The sequence below is a fragment of the Lactuca sativa genome, chromosome 4 (genome assembly GCF_002870075.4).
Source record: "Lactuca sativa cultivar Salinas chromosome 4, Lsat_Salinas_v11, whole genome shotgun sequence".
Lineage (NCBI taxonomy): Eukaryota > Viridiplantae > Streptophyta > Magnoliopsida > Asterales > Asteraceae > Lactuca > Lactuca sativa.
In genome coordinates, this window is record NC_056626.2 from 56002957 (window position 1) to 56018769 (window position 15813).

At 35.5% G+C, this 15813-nt stretch overlaps 1 protein-coding gene across 1 annotated transcript; it reads right to left on the reverse strand.

Moving 5' to 3' along the window:
• Positions 1 to 1053: 1053 nt before the first annotated feature.
• Positions 1054 to 2924, reverse strand: LOC111878568 (WRKY transcription factor 22). Its single transcript, XM_023875087.3, has 3 exons — positions 2421 to 2924; positions 2048 to 2158; positions 1054 to 1887 (listed from the first exon to the last, which is right to left on the reverse strand). The coding sequence occupies exons 1-3, from the start codon at positions 2858 to 2860 to the stop codon at positions 1437 to 1439; spliced, it is 1002 nt and encodes a 333-aa protein (XP_023730855.1). The 5' UTR covers positions 2861 to 2924; the 3' UTR covers positions 1054 to 1436.
• Between the last annotated feature and the right edge of the window lie 12889 nt (positions 2925 to 15813).

Genomic DNA, 15813 nt, shown 5'->3' on the forward strand with positions numbered 1-15813 from the left:
CACGCAAATATTTTTTTGGGATTTAGGGGGGTGTTCTTATCAGTGAAACCGCTACAGTCGAATCCCAGAATCATATCGCGAAGACGAGTCAATGCACATAGGTAATCAGTGTCCATACCATATATGTCACTGTCACGTAAGATGTGGTCTTGTAATGTCCAAGATTGGACCCTCGAGGCTACAAATGCGTAGGAGGAAACCTCGTATGCTGAGTACAAACCCAAACCACCGAAACGAATAGGTAAGGAAGCCAGATGCCACTGAATGTCTCCAAAAAGCGGCCTCTACATACCACCATATCCTCGACAGACTCGCGCAATCATTTGTCAAAGAACAAAACGGTCTCTTCTATGTGCATCGGTTGACATGTCCTTAAACCAAAGAAAAATTTTGCAATGCCCATACATGATCGAAGCAAAATGAGCTCACTTTGCGGGTCACATAGTTGTGGAATAAGACCCATCAAATCAAAAGCATTGACCGCTTTCATTATGACCAGCCCGCTAATAAACTCCGCGTCTCTACTAACAGCCCCCCCCCCCCCCCCCCCCTCTTTCACCCCCAAAGACGGTCTCCTTATACCCGATGGAAATAAATCGGCACAAAACTTCTCACCATCACATGAGGTAAATTTGCTATTTTAAGCTTATCTATAGAAAATCCCAAACAAAACAAAGATAGTCCTTATGTCGAAATGGAAACGGAACACAAAGCTTACCCCTAATTATTAAAATGATTCATATAATTTACTCTAATATATAAATTTTATTCATATCTATCTTCCTCCTCAATGTGTATTATGAGAAGTTAAAATCAATAAAAATGATTAATATAAAAAGTTAATGGATTTCAGTCATCATCGTTTTATATGAATAGTAAATAAAAACTAAAAAATATTCAATTTCTGATAGTATTAAAAATAAAACTAGAAGAAATATATAATTTCTCATAAAATTATGACATTTTTAATATATTATTCTCTCTACTACTAAAAACGAATTCTCATTGTAGTTTGTAAATATTCTTTGAGCCACAAAAAGACTACATACTCCATTTGCCTAAAGAGGTAACACACACTTCTCAATACATCTCAATACATGTACATAAAGCATAATATACAATAACTGATACACATTGTACAACAAACAATGCTTTTAAAATCAACTTACACGAAAGACCTTTTCCACTTTGCCAACGGCTCGGATGTCTCAAAAACACAAAAAGCAAAACTTATAAAAAAAAATTACGCTCTTTTCCAAGGCCAAAATTATCAAATCCAAGCTAAATTCCACTTTAAAAGAATCGAGTACAATCTAGTATATAATGTTTACTCTGGTTATAAGAGTTCTAGCTCTGGAAAAAGAGCATTAAAAGTCAGCGACAAAAAACGCGTATAATCTCATCACAATGGCATCAGAAAGCAATAACTCCAACTTTCAAAAGTCAACCCCCGCCGGCAACGGTGGTGGTTGTGGAGGCCACGTTATTTGACAACCACGAAAAGGCGCACCCGTCTTTGACGTGGAAAAGCTGTCTCCGGTGGCCGGGCCGATCAGCTCATCTAATCCGTCAAATATATCATCATCGATGACCACGCCGGCGGCGTCGAAGTTGTTATCGTCGTCGGTGTCATCTCTCTCAATTTCTTCCATCTTCTCCATCGTGGGAGAAACCGGCGAAGTGGGTGTATGTTTGTTTATGTTGTCATCGTCGCTGGAGGTGGTGGGTTTGTTGCGGGAGCTGCCGGCTAAAGAGTTCCGTTGAGTCGGCGTTGGGTGGCTGTGTTCGCCGGTATACGTGATGATCAACATACCCGGGTCGGATCTATTCCGCTCAACTTGTTTTCGGGCCATACAGCCTTTTGAAGTGCTACATCTATAATATCCTCTGATTATATAAAAAAAATAAAATTTTCAGCAATTAAATCAAGGAAAAATCGATAATTATGGATGAAAAACCTGAAAGTTAAATATTTGAAGCAGAATATATACATTTTTTATATATTAAATTTATTAAATAATACAAATAATTCAACAAAATTACAAACCTTGGATATGGAGAGCCTTTGATGGGTTTTTGACCATATTTTCTCCAAGACCACAAATCAGAAGATGATCCTTCAGCAGGCACTTGGCAAACCTTTTTAATCTGATTTTTCCTGTAAATATAATATATTATCAGATTCTTTCAAAAGAATAATTATTTATATTTATTATTCTGACAATTAATTCAGGAGAAATCCATTTAATCAAAAATAGCTCAAGTGACTACATGTGGGTGTCTCCTAGATTCATATTCTTCATACCCATACCCTCTAAAACGGAAAAATAAATAATTTTCATAAATCAATAAGTTAACAAAACCCCACAAAAATCGATCCACACGAAATTGAAAAAAGCAATGTTTTTTTTTTCTAATACCTTTTCTTGAACTTTGTTGTACCCTGTGCATGAGAATTTGTACATCTAGTTATGCTTAAAGATTGTTGCTTTCCCTGAAACTGTTTCTCTTGCTGGTGGTGGTGGTAGTGGTGGTATGGTGGATCTGGAAGTCCTCCAAGAACAGAAAGGGGTGAGATTGGGAAGTTCTGAGGAGACGGAGGTGGTTTTTGTAGATTTGAAAAGTGGAGGGGGTTGTAAAGATTATTCAAGAACTGTTCGATACTGTTCTCATTTCTTGGTTGAAATAGATCTGAGGAAAACCCCATGAGATTTTCACCGTAAAAAGTTGGCTTTTGTTGATTGTAAGCATCCACAGGCCAATTTAGAGTGGCGGCGGCGGTGGTGGTGGTGGAAGAGGAGGAGGAGACGGCGGAGTAACAGCCTCTGACCACCGCGTGAAGGTCCCAATCAGCATCCATGTCGAGAGGAAATAGCGGACAAATGAAGGCGCTGACTTTTGATAGTGAGAGAAAGGCAGGGTTTGTAAGATGATATACTGGGTGTGGAAATGGAAAAGGGATAAATTTTGCTTTAATTATTATTATTATAAAAAAGTAATACAATTAAATAACATTTTGTTATTATCTTAAAGTGGGTACAACTTTTTTTTTGTTGGTTTATTCACAATTATGAAGGTAAATGGTTTTAGTAATTAATTACTTTATATATATATATATATATATATATATATATATATATATATATATATATATATATATATATATATTAAATTGTGCATTTAATATGTCAAGGTCTCTGCAAACCAATCTTGAAAAGTTTATATTTTGAATATTTGCCATTTTTAACATATTGATGTTATTTATACAACATTATTAACATACTTTTGTATGCAAAGTACATTTATTGCTTTTGTTAAGAATAATTTAATTTATTACTGATATACAAACATCCTCATTACAAATATATTTATTATATGCATAACGTTTTGACTTTATCTGATACATGATATTGTATTTAATTTAATCAAGTACTTTTTTTTTCTAAAATATAAGGGATGTGTGTAGTTTAATTTTATAGTATGAAAGGAGAAAAGCGTGTATATGTGCGAGAGAGGCAGCTGGCTTTTCACAAGGATTCTGGATAACAAACAAGGGTTTGGATTTCTTTTGCTTTATTATCCCTTTACTCAGAAATAATATTGTGGTCCAAAAGTTTCAATACATGTTGCAAATCGACACGTTCTTTTCATTTTTCTCAATTCCACACATAAAGTTAATATGCAAATTTACACTCTTGCATAATTAATAGAACATAATGTATAGTAATTTATGTAAAACATCACACAAAAACTATTTTTTAAACGTAACATCATATTATAAATAAAAATGCCAAAGCTAGCAAAAAGCTAATATTTTATAACAGTTCACTTCTTGAGGAGCCATTTAATTTAATGATTATACTAGTGGTAAATATTTTGCACTTTTTATTAAAATTATATAATCTATTTTTGAAGGAATACCAACGGTATATTTTATTAAAAAATGTTTAATAGATAAAAGAAAAAGCTAACAAGAAACATTAAATTAAATAAAACAATGAGAAGACACAAAAGTAGTGAAAACTTTTTGTGAATTTCTAGGGAAAACTCTTAAAACCAAAACAATGTAAACCGAATTGCAATATATGAAAATGTAATTTCCAGTTCTTTATACAGTTGGAGGGTGATTGACTTTTGAAAATGTCAAAGGGGATTTTATTATCAAACAAAAGGAAAAGGTCAGAACGGTGCCTGGTACTTTGACAATCTTTCGCTCTTTTGTCACATTGTGATGCGTGAACGATGAGCATTTTAGTAATTTTTTATTTTGGCACTTGCCGACAAATAATAAAAATAAAATTAACAATAAAAATAAGACAAAAAGGGCACCTTGTCTCCGAAGCCGTATGTTATACTGTTTGTTTTAAGTCGTGTGCATTACAATTTTGGATCTCTATAATTAATTAATTAACTATGTATAAAACTATATATTACATATTACATGGTTTATTAAAAAAAAAAACTAAATATAAAATTCTAAACATCTGAAAAGTTTAAATTTAAAAGAAAAATGAGAAAAACATTGAATTATAAAAAATAAAATGTTTTTTTAAAATTTAAACAAATAATTTAGATAAATAAATAAACGAAATTAATGAAATTTTAATTTAGTAATTTTGAAATAAAAAGGAAAGTTCATTAAGTAAATTAATATGCATTTATTATTGAATTAAATACTATGTAGAATTAATAAAATAGAAACCCAAAGGCTTATAGCTTAGCGGTATCCGGTGTTGCCCTCCCTCATTGAGGTTGAGGGTTCAAGTCCTATCCTGGACATAGGTGAATTTAAAGTGTAGTTTAGAAATATGTTAGATTTGCCGTTTCTATAAAAAAAATAGAAAAAAAAAATCATAAAATGACATGTGGAATAAAAATTTTAATTCAAAATAATCATAAAATGACATTTGGAAAATTGAATGAGAGTGTGACAAGTGGCAAAAAAAAAAACCTTTATTTATTAGAGGAGACTAGGTTATAACCCGTGGGAACCACGGTTGCGAAATTAATTACACTTTCATACTAAAATATCGTAATTATTAATCAAATAATATAAATAAAATTAACAAAGTCTTATTAATAATAATAAGAAAACATGTTATGAGGAATAATATTTTACAAACAACTTACAAATTTCTAAAAACTTTTTCTATAAACAACATTAGAAGTTTTATTTGTAAGTCTACCATCATTATCTAAAATTAACAATTTTAATCATTCTTTACTTTGAACTCTAGATAGAGCAACATATAATTGACCATGGATGACAAAACATACATGTAGGATACATAATGAACTATTTGTTTTGTAAAACATAGATGTGGCGTATGCTCTTCAACCTACAAAAAAGAAAAAAATAGAAAAAAACACAGAAAAAAGAAATAGAAAAGAAGGCAACGAACATAGTTTTTTTTTTTTTTAAAAGTCAACAATATATACCTTATTATTTATTGCAGTAAAAAGTAATGATACGGTTTCGGAAATATAAAAAGTAAAATTAACCATCTAATAATTGTTTGAACAAAATCTGCAAATTTATGACCTTGTAATATCTTTGATTTCATATTTCATATTAAGATGGATATTTTAATTTTAATTGAATTTATATTTAGAATGTAATTGTAACGTAAGAAGTTTTAATCTTGAATTGATATTGGTACGTCATTATTTCAAAGATATTTAATTTTTAAATGTTAGTTGTTAATTTTTAATTGTTAATTGTTAATGTCTTAGTTATACATGTTAGAAAGATAATGTAAAAACTATTAAATAATATGTTTAAATGTCATAAGATGAATAAAAAGAAATTGAAATTTGAAATGAATTAAATGTAAAAGTGAATAGCAAAAAAGTGACACATGGCATGTATAATTAATTATGAGGTGTTAGAGTTTGACATATGACAGTAGGAGATTCAACCTATTTATTTATTAGAAACTAGTTTATAACCCGTGGAAACCACGGTTATAAAATTAATTAAATTTTCTTAGTGAGAGTTCAAAAATTATTAATTAATTATTTTAAATAAATTACTAATTAAAAGATATTTTTTTAGTTATATAAATTATAATCGCTAATTTAAATAAATATATGAAATATTATATCAACTATAATTTGTATTAATTTTATTTTAATTTTATTCTAATATTATTAATTTAATTTAATTAGAGTGAGAAATTTAAAATTTGAAATTTGAAATGGAGAATTAATAGATTGACAAGTGGTATGCATTAATTAGTGGTATAATATGGAGACACATGACAAAAAATGAATAAAATATGTATTAATTAAGAAGCCTAATATGATGACACATGTCAAAAGGATATTAAAACTATTCTTTTATTAGAATAGGGATGGAGATTATTGCATTAATTCCCCTTGATTTGAATATTACATTTATTAATTTTAATTTTGAGAAAAAAAAGACAAATATGTCTAATTTTATTACTTACTTTCAAGATTAGTTTCTTTTTAATGGAGAAATGAAAAACCACACCATCAAGATGCTAAGGCCTTCCGGTATGGTGGCCATGAAAGAGGTCGTGGTCTAGGTGGCCACGAACCATGATTATGCACACCATCCTGATGTCTCGTCGTGGGCCGTGATCGTGAACCTTCATGCTCCGGACAATGAATTGCAACGCTCAATCAATTCATTTCCTGCTTTAATCATCATTTGACCTCTAACAGCTACTTTCATTTTTTTTTTCAATATTTACCTATAAATATCACCACCCATCTTCTTAATCTTCACACATATTTCTTTTCCTCCTTTTAGTCATATTCATACGTTTTTGTTGTTTGATCTTTTAAAAACCATGGCTCCCAAAAATAAGAAATTGTTAGAAGAGGAAGAAGAGAAATTAAAACAAGCATGAGTGACGGTTTCGGAAGAAGACTGTAACATCCCGGAATATCAAGAGTAAAGTTGAAGGGATAAAAGAGTAAATTGGGAAGGGGAACTCGGCGAGTCCATGGGTGGACTCGGCGAGTAGGGTCGCGACTTTGGTCGCGTGTTAAGTGGCTGACTCGGCGAATCAGCGGATGGACTCGGCGAGTAGGCGTTGAGTGGAGAAAACCCTAAATCCGGAGGATGAGCCCTATATAAAGAACATTATACCCTCTCCCTAGCCTCTTTACCCTCTGTTGAAGTCCAAATAGCCCTGAGACGTGATTGTGAGGGATTAGAGTGCAATTGGAGCTTGGAGAAGTGGTTGTTGAAGAAATCTTGAAGGAGGGGAGACTTGGATCAAAGGGCATTGCAAGGATTCGGATTAACCTTCTCTTGGGGTTTCCTTTTGAGGTATTATTTCATTGTTTGAGCTGCTATTATCTAGATTCTTCATTTTTGGAGGTGTTAGAGATCATATCTTTTGGTGTATTGGAGTTTAGAGGTTAGATCTGAGGTTGCTACCTCAGATCTGGAATGGAGAAGGGTTAGAATGCATAAAAGTCCCTGTTTTTGAGTGATTGATGGAGCTATCTTGTCCCAAACCCAAACCCTAGAGTGAAAATGCCTAGATCGCCTTGGATTCACGTAAAGTTTGCCACTTTACGTGATGGATGGCCTTAGGAAGGGTAAATCTATGGTTTGGATCATCTGCATGGCTTGGAAAGCCTCGGTATGGATTCAGACCCGGTGGTACTCGACGAGTCACATGGGTAGACTCGGCGAGTTGCTTGAAGATAGGCTGGAACTCGGCGAGTTGGAAGAACAACTCGGCGAGTTGGATGAAGATGGCCTGGAACTCGGCGAGTTGGAAGAACAACTCGGCGAGTAGGTTGAAGATAGCCTTAGACTCGACGAGTTTGTTCTTGGACTCGGCGAGTCTTGTCGAAGAGTCCCAATCTTTTCTGGTTGAGCCGAGAATCGGTGAGTTAAGGGATGACTCGGTGAGTTGTGTGTGAGTGGACTCAGAGTTGTTGGACTCGGCGAGTCTCGGGGTGACTCGGCGAGTTGGGTCGCGGATTAAAGGAAATGTTGGGCATGGGGACTCGGCGAGTCATCGGGTTGACTCGGCGAGTAGAGTCAGTCAGGGGTTGACTTTGACTTTGACCAAGGGTTGACCAGTTGTCTTCCAGGGGTATTTTGGTAATTATTGGTAATTATTGAGTTCAGTGCTTTGGTGTTGTTCAGTGGAGGAGTTCGTGTCGGAGTTTGGAGCAGCGGGATCTTATCTTTTCAGCCGGCAGTTTCGAGGTGAGTTATCCTCACTATATCGACAGGGTCTAAGGCACCAAGGCCGACACTTTATCGGATTGAGATCCGGGTATTTGTTGTTATGTTATTGCTTTGATATGTTTGCATCCTGGTAGCTATGATGGCGTATGTTAGAGACCTGGTTAAGGTCGGTTCCCTGAGATGTAGGGTGATGTTATGCTAGGGACCGGTTAGGTCGGTATCCTGGTTAGGATGATGATATGTTATGTGATCTGTTTGATCGGCTTGTTGACTATATGATTGTATGTTTATGTGCACATGGTTGTTTGGACTGGAGTTGGGTTGAGGCGGGTCCTGCTTTGTGCTATAGGCCAAGATACCCAAGGCGGAACGGTTGTCCCGAAGGCCCAACGAGCGGTCCGGATAGGCTGTAGGCCCCAAGAGGGCGGACCAGACATGCCGAGGCTCGGAGAGTGGACCAGGCCGACTGAAGGCCCGGTGCGGGCGGACCAGTCATACTGTAGACTCAGAGAGTGGACCAGGTGGGTTGAAGGCCCGATGCGGGCGGACCAATCACACTGCAAACTCGATGTATACGGCTAGACTCGGAGGGTGGACCAGGTGGACTATTGGCCGGTACGGCGGACCAGTCACACAGTAGACCCGAAGTGCATGGCTGTTCTGTGATCGGATATGATATGGCATGTTATGCGTGTATGTTATATGTGGTTGGTATTTTGGGGATATCTCACTAAGCTTTCGGGCTTACAGTTGTGGTTTAATGTTTTTTTTCAGGTTCTTCAGGAGACTGTGGCAAGGCGAAGGCGTGATCGTACCGCTCCTCATGTTTATGTTGTGATGTGATTCTGGGAATACTCTAACTAAATTGTATTGAAAACCTTTTTGTAATAATTTAATGGAATCGGGTTGTTTTTGAAAAATTTAAATTGGTTGGAATTTTTCGGTCGTTACAAAGACGTTGGTCAAATGTCTGGTTCTTTTTGAATTTCAAATGTTGATGAAATATGCTCGAAGTGGCGCGATATGAGGGTCAAATGTTGTGAGTTCAATGAAATTTACAACTTTGTTATAAACAACATACATAAGGCCGATATCGATCCCGTTAATATGACCACGAAGCAATATGAAAATACAAATCATAAACATTTTTGACATGTCAAAGCTTGACAAAAGTTGAAGAATTCCCCAAAATGGAATAACCTTGCTTAAAACACAAATCATAAGTTTGGTATTTTCATGTTTTTATTTTTAATGTTATTATTTTTTTAATTAATGTAATTTTTATTTTAATGTTATTTTTTTGTTATTTTAACTAATGTAGTTTTTATTTAATGTAATTTGGTATTTTAAATTGATGAAAAACTATTATTTAAAAAATTATATGATTTTTATGTATTTTTGATTTAAATTTAATTAAAAAATGAGGTGGAGTGGTGTGTTTAGTGGTAGGTATCTCATATGTTTATGTAACGCCCGTAGATCAGGGCTAGCCAATTTAGAGACGATAAGCATCAAAAATGACTTTTTGATGGAAGATTATTTAGAAGGATTAATCTTAACCAAGTTGTAGTATATGTCACAAGGTTTCCGTGCATATAAAGAACGCCAAAATCCGAGTTATAACGAAGAAGTTATGACATGTCGAAGTTTTGCGACAGAACCGACACGACCTAGCGCGACCCAGCGCGACGTAAATATTGAATTTAAGGTTGATAGATATCTATCCTTAGTGATCTAAATGAGAATTGAATATCTCATCGATAGTAGTGCAACGACGGAAAGACAGACGAAAACGGACGTCAGACGAAGAAGTTATGAGTTTATAACGGAGTTTTCCTGTCCCGGCCTACTAAAAATAATATATAAGTAATATAATTATAATATATTAAAAATAAAGTCAAAATTAGCCAATGGAGTCTAAACGAGATTTGTAGAGCATAATCTCACCTTCGCGGCGATATAAAGAACGTTGAAAACGGAGTTCGTATGCGAAAGTTATGAATTTCTAAAGTTCGGGGCGCGAAACCCCAAAACTGTCAGAGACCACGACGTGGCAAGCAGTGCCACGACGTGTCAAGTCTCCTGACACCTCCGGGAGGCCCCCAGATGTAACTTCGGATGACGCATGCAGTGACGACCAAGCCCACGACATGGAAAAAGGTTGCCACCACGTGGCAAGGGCTAAAATTGCCCTATAAATAAATTTGAAGGGCCAGCCGAGTTTGGTTGCTCATTCTCTCTTCTCTCTCCCGTTTTACCTCGATTTGCATGCAAGAAATATCCCGAAGCCCTAGTATCAACCCCGAGACCCGAAGCAAGTCCCGAAGTTCGAAGATCGCGAGAAGAAAAGGAGTTTCCGAGCCGAAGCTCCATCCGCGAGAAACCCGGTGTGTGAAGTGATCCCGGTTTCACCGAAGAATACTACTTCTACAAGCCGTAGTGCTGTCTGATCATCTTCTAATCAAGTGAGTGTGTGGTCACTTTCATCTTACACATAAATATTAAGTATTTTATAAAATACGTGCTATGTGTATAATATAAAGCTGTTTATATGTGTGAGTGTATAGTCCCTTTCATAACACGATTTTAATACAAGTATTGTGTGAATGTATTAAGTATATGTTTTGGGTGAGTATGTGATCATTTTCTTCTAACATATATATATATATATATATATATATATATATATATATTAAGTATTTGCTACAAAATACGTGCTATGTGTTTATATATTGTTGTTTATTTGAGATGAGTGTGGAATGGATGTTTTATATAGGTGTTAAACGAGTTAATCTGTATATGTATTTTATATCTACAAATATGTTGAGTAGAACATGGGTAGATGAATTAGATGATGTGTGATGATAATTAAGTGATGAGAAATAGGTGATAATAATTAGGTGATGAGAAATAGGTGATGAGAGATAGGTGATGATAGTTAGGTGATGATAATTAGGTGATGATAGATAGGTTATGATAAAGAGGTGATGTGAGATGAGAGGAGATACCATAACCTTTACTGGCGATGTGGCAATTTGGCAATGTAGTCATCTACCAGAGTATAGATGGCGACTACGAACTATTCTAGATGACTCCGTGGAAAACACCAGCAGGCTCATAACCTGTAAGTGATGAATTACGAGTTCAGGCGATGTTGTAACTACGTATTCATGCGATGATACTCTAACCCTTACTATGAATTACGAGTCCATGCGATGTTGTGGCTGCATATTCATGCGATGATAGTCTAACCCTTACTATAAATTACGAGTCCAGGCGATGTTGTGGTTGCGTATTCATGCGATGATCCTTAGGAAAAAGTCCTTAGGAACAAACATATAAGGAAATATGATGTAAGGAGATGGGAGGTAAATATGATGTAGGAGATGACCCTTAGGATAATTCCTTAGGGAAGGTACTTAAGAATAAACGAAGATAATGGGGATGGGTAATTGGGTTGATTGTTTGATGATTATATATATATGTGATATATATTGTGGGTTGAAAACCCTAAATGCTCACCAGGCTCCCAAGCCTGACCCACTCAGTTTTCTTTGCATTACAGGTAATGACACAAGAGTATAAGTTGGTGGACTTGACGAGAGGTTTTGGATTATAGATGAATAGTTATAAATAACTGTTGTAAGGTCTATTTTATATTGTTTATGCTTTTGGTCTGTATCGGAACATGACATCCTGAGGTTTTATTATTTAAATGAAAATACATTCTTTTTGAGAAATATTTTGATAAGCTTTTATCATATCTTGTTTTGGGAACAAATTCCGCAACCGTTTTCTTTAAACGAATACTCTGATTTATAAAACAAAGCATAAACAAATCGGTCTTTTCTGGCCATGAAATTGGGGATGTCACAGTTAAGTGGGTTAGATCTGATCCCACATCGGCTGGGAAGGAGAACTAAGCATTCCTTATAAGGGGTGTGGATACCTTCCCTATAACAATGTGTTTTAAAGCCGTGAGGGCAGCAGATCCCATAAGAACTCTGCAGTTAAGCGTGCTCGGGCGAGAGTAGTACCAGGATGGGTGACCCCTGGGAAGTCCTCGTGCCCAGTGGCCCAAAGCGGACAATATTGTGATACGTGCCAGAGGGGGATGTTACAAATGGTATCAGAGCCAGGGCACGGGTCGATGTGTTCGACGGGGACGTCGAACCCTATAATGGGGGGTGAAAGTGGGTTAGATCTGATCCCACATCGGCTGGGAAGGAGAACTAAGCATTCCTTATAAGGGGTGTGGATACCTTCCCTATAACAACGCGTTTTAAAGCCGTGAGGGCAGCAGATCCCATAAAAACTCTGCAGTTAAGCGTGCTCGGGCGGGAATAGTACCAGGATGGGTGACCCCCTGGGAAGTCCTCGTGCCCAGTGGCCCAAAGCGGACAATATTGTGATATGTGCCAGAGGGGGATGTTACAGTTTAGTGGTGGTTAGTGGTGATGATGTGACACCCACTACTATAGTGGTTAGTGGTGAGTATAATGGATGGCCTAAGAGCAACTCTAACTATCCGGAAAAGATCATCATTTTTGTGCTTTACAGGTTAAGAATCCGCCAACCGACTTTCAAATTTAACACAATTTTTGTGTTTTCCTTTTAACACTAAATATGAATGTCAATTATGAAGGCATCTAAAAACATCATTTTAGAGGTTTTTTGAAATTGAATCATCATTTTGTTAAATAATCACTATTTTAGTGTTATGTGGTAAGAGAAGCTCTAAAGACAAATGCCAAAAAAAAAAAAAAAAAAAAAAAAAAAAAAAAAAAAAAAAAAAAAGAACCATTACAAAGGGAGTTAACATGTGATCACCAATCTAATGAAATCGATTTTGCTATTTTTTATTCATATATAAATATTCACATTATCTCATTGATCACCCGAGTAGTAAAAGCAATGGAATTGGTAAATATCTGATCATTTCTACTATGCTAAATAAATCATATATTAGCTAGAACACGTGAATCCTTTAGCAATGGTGGGAAATGTTATAAGTCCTTTATGTGATGGAAAACTATTGACTCATCTAGGATCGGTCCATTATTTTGAAGGCTACATACGAAAAGTTAAAACATGCCTCCTAAATCCCTGAATATAAGTTTTTTTTTTAGAGACTAAAAAAAGAAAACGTAAAAGAAAAAGAAAAAGAAAATAGGGAACATTAATGGAATATGGGTTAGATTAAACCAATATGTGATGAAAAACAATTGACGCGTCTAGGCCGTCCATTGATTTTGAAGGCCAAATGTAAAAAGTAAAACCATGCCTCCTAAATTCCTAAATACAAGTTTTAATACAACAGAAAAAACAAATAGGAAACATGAATAAATAAATAGGTTAGATTAAATCAAAGGGAAGCACCCAAGCCATTTTAGTTAAACTATGTATATTGACTCAAGAAAATAAATCCTGCATATATCTTCAGATTAATATACAAATTAACCAAACTTCGGGCCTTGATTTTTTGGGACCCCTATGTGGTCGTACATCCTACATACCCTCGAGGCGAGCCCTATACTACCTTTGTTACACTTCAAACCTCCATATTACACCCACTCCATGTATGTTGCCAAATAATACTTGGAAGTCTGTATGTAATAATAATAATGTGATCCACCATGTGATAAGAATATGATCTATTGTTTTTCTTCCTCATTACAAGCATCACAAAAAGGTTGTGTTAAGTGTTACCCCACACCTGGAAAGTGCAACTTTTGAAAGGATTTTATTTAATGTAGCATGTCATCCAAAGAATTTGAGTTTAAGGGGTAGTTGATGTGCACAATTGTACCTACTAGTCTTAAATTTATAACCAAGTTTAATTTGCCAATTATGAACTTATAGGCATTGTACCTAGTTAGATTATAGAATAGTTCAGGTAAGTCGGGTGTCGACCACAGGGAACGGTGAAGGTTTGTATCGATCGGATACACTTTAAGTATAAAGACGAAAGAGAAACTTAGTCAACAAAAATAAAGAATATAAATTAAAAGACACAGAGAATTCTCCAAATTGTTCTTTCACCAAGAAACATTTTTGTCTTCACCAAGAAGATAATTTGTCATAAAGACGATTACGACACCAAGCCGTAGTGTACAACATTAGGGGTTTCCCTAATGTTGTATATATACTAATCTATACATATCCATCCCATGATTAAAAGGATTGTATCTAATCTATACTAAGAACCGATCTTATCATAAAGATATCGGATCTGTGATCAATTCTATACTTATCTATATCATTACCTAATATACAAAAGATTACATAGAATAACTATGTTATATGATGACGTTGATAACCTTGGAACACTGGCGTTGTTGATGTGGTTGATGCTGACACTGACAGATAGTGTAGAGTGTTTGACTCATAAGATCATAAGGTCTGACCTTATAGTCCCCTCTATCTAATGATGTCAAAACTAATCTTCTTCTTCAGAGTCATCGGAAGAGCCATTGTAGAACTTGGAAGCTTCTTTTAATATTTTAGGATTGACCCATCTGAATTGCTCAAGCTTAACTTCAACAAGTCTTCTACTAAGTTCCAATGATATAAGCACACAATATCATAGTGCCTAGTCCTTCCAAGCAAAAACGAAACAAATGTTCAGTGGGACTGTGGGAGCAGAAGGAAGGACATCAGTGCGTTGAAAGCACATATGATTCTAACTGTCAAGATAAAATATATCATGCTCTGGTTCTGGAATGAACATATGTTGGACTGGTTCAACACCCGCTGGTAATTCATTGTTGATATACCGATTTCTATAAAGAAGAAGAAACTTGGTGTTTTTGGATTGTTTGAGAGCACCTGTTACGCCTGAGGATGATGGTATTGATTTACCAACTGATGATGGAGCAATTGATGGCATAAGGTTCAACTTCTTGAATTTGTTGAGTAGTTGTTGTATTGCTAACTTCACTTCCTGAGCATGAACACCCTTGTGTTTGTCAATAATTTATTGAATGTGCATCCACTCACTGTAGCCAAATTTGACTAGTTCACGAGCAAAAACAACTTCAATGTATTCATATTATGTTTTCTTCCTAACCAAGTGAAGCTTCAGGGACTCGTTTCTTGGTTTGGTGCATCTCACTTTGACAATGGGATCAGGCTTTGACCTACGAGTAAGAACATCTCCAAACTTCTTCCTATAATCTAGTCAGTCAGGTCTGAAACAATGTGTTGTTTCTCCACATTATTATTGAATATTTTTGTTGACCTATTTATCAGTGCTTTGAACATTAGCACTCTCATCAGCAGAAACAAGCGCTTGAGCAAGTTTGGCAAACAGACATTCTTTTTTTTTTCTTGCTTGTTTCTTTTATCGGATGACGGCATTATATTCAAACATAATTTCTCTAACTTCCTCAAGGGGTAACCTCCATGTTTCTGCCAGTTCATTTAGATCAAAGATGAGTTTGCCTTTCTTTTTAGGAGGAGATATTGAAGGATCACTGGTAGCAGTAGCAGTTTCAACATCATGAGCTCCCGCTGAGAAGGAAGCCTTTATCTTTCGATGATTAAGCTGATCATTGTCAGAGTCAATATCACTATCAGTTCCTCGAGGAACCTCTTGAGAATTCTCCTCCTCAAAGTAAGATCATGGGTAG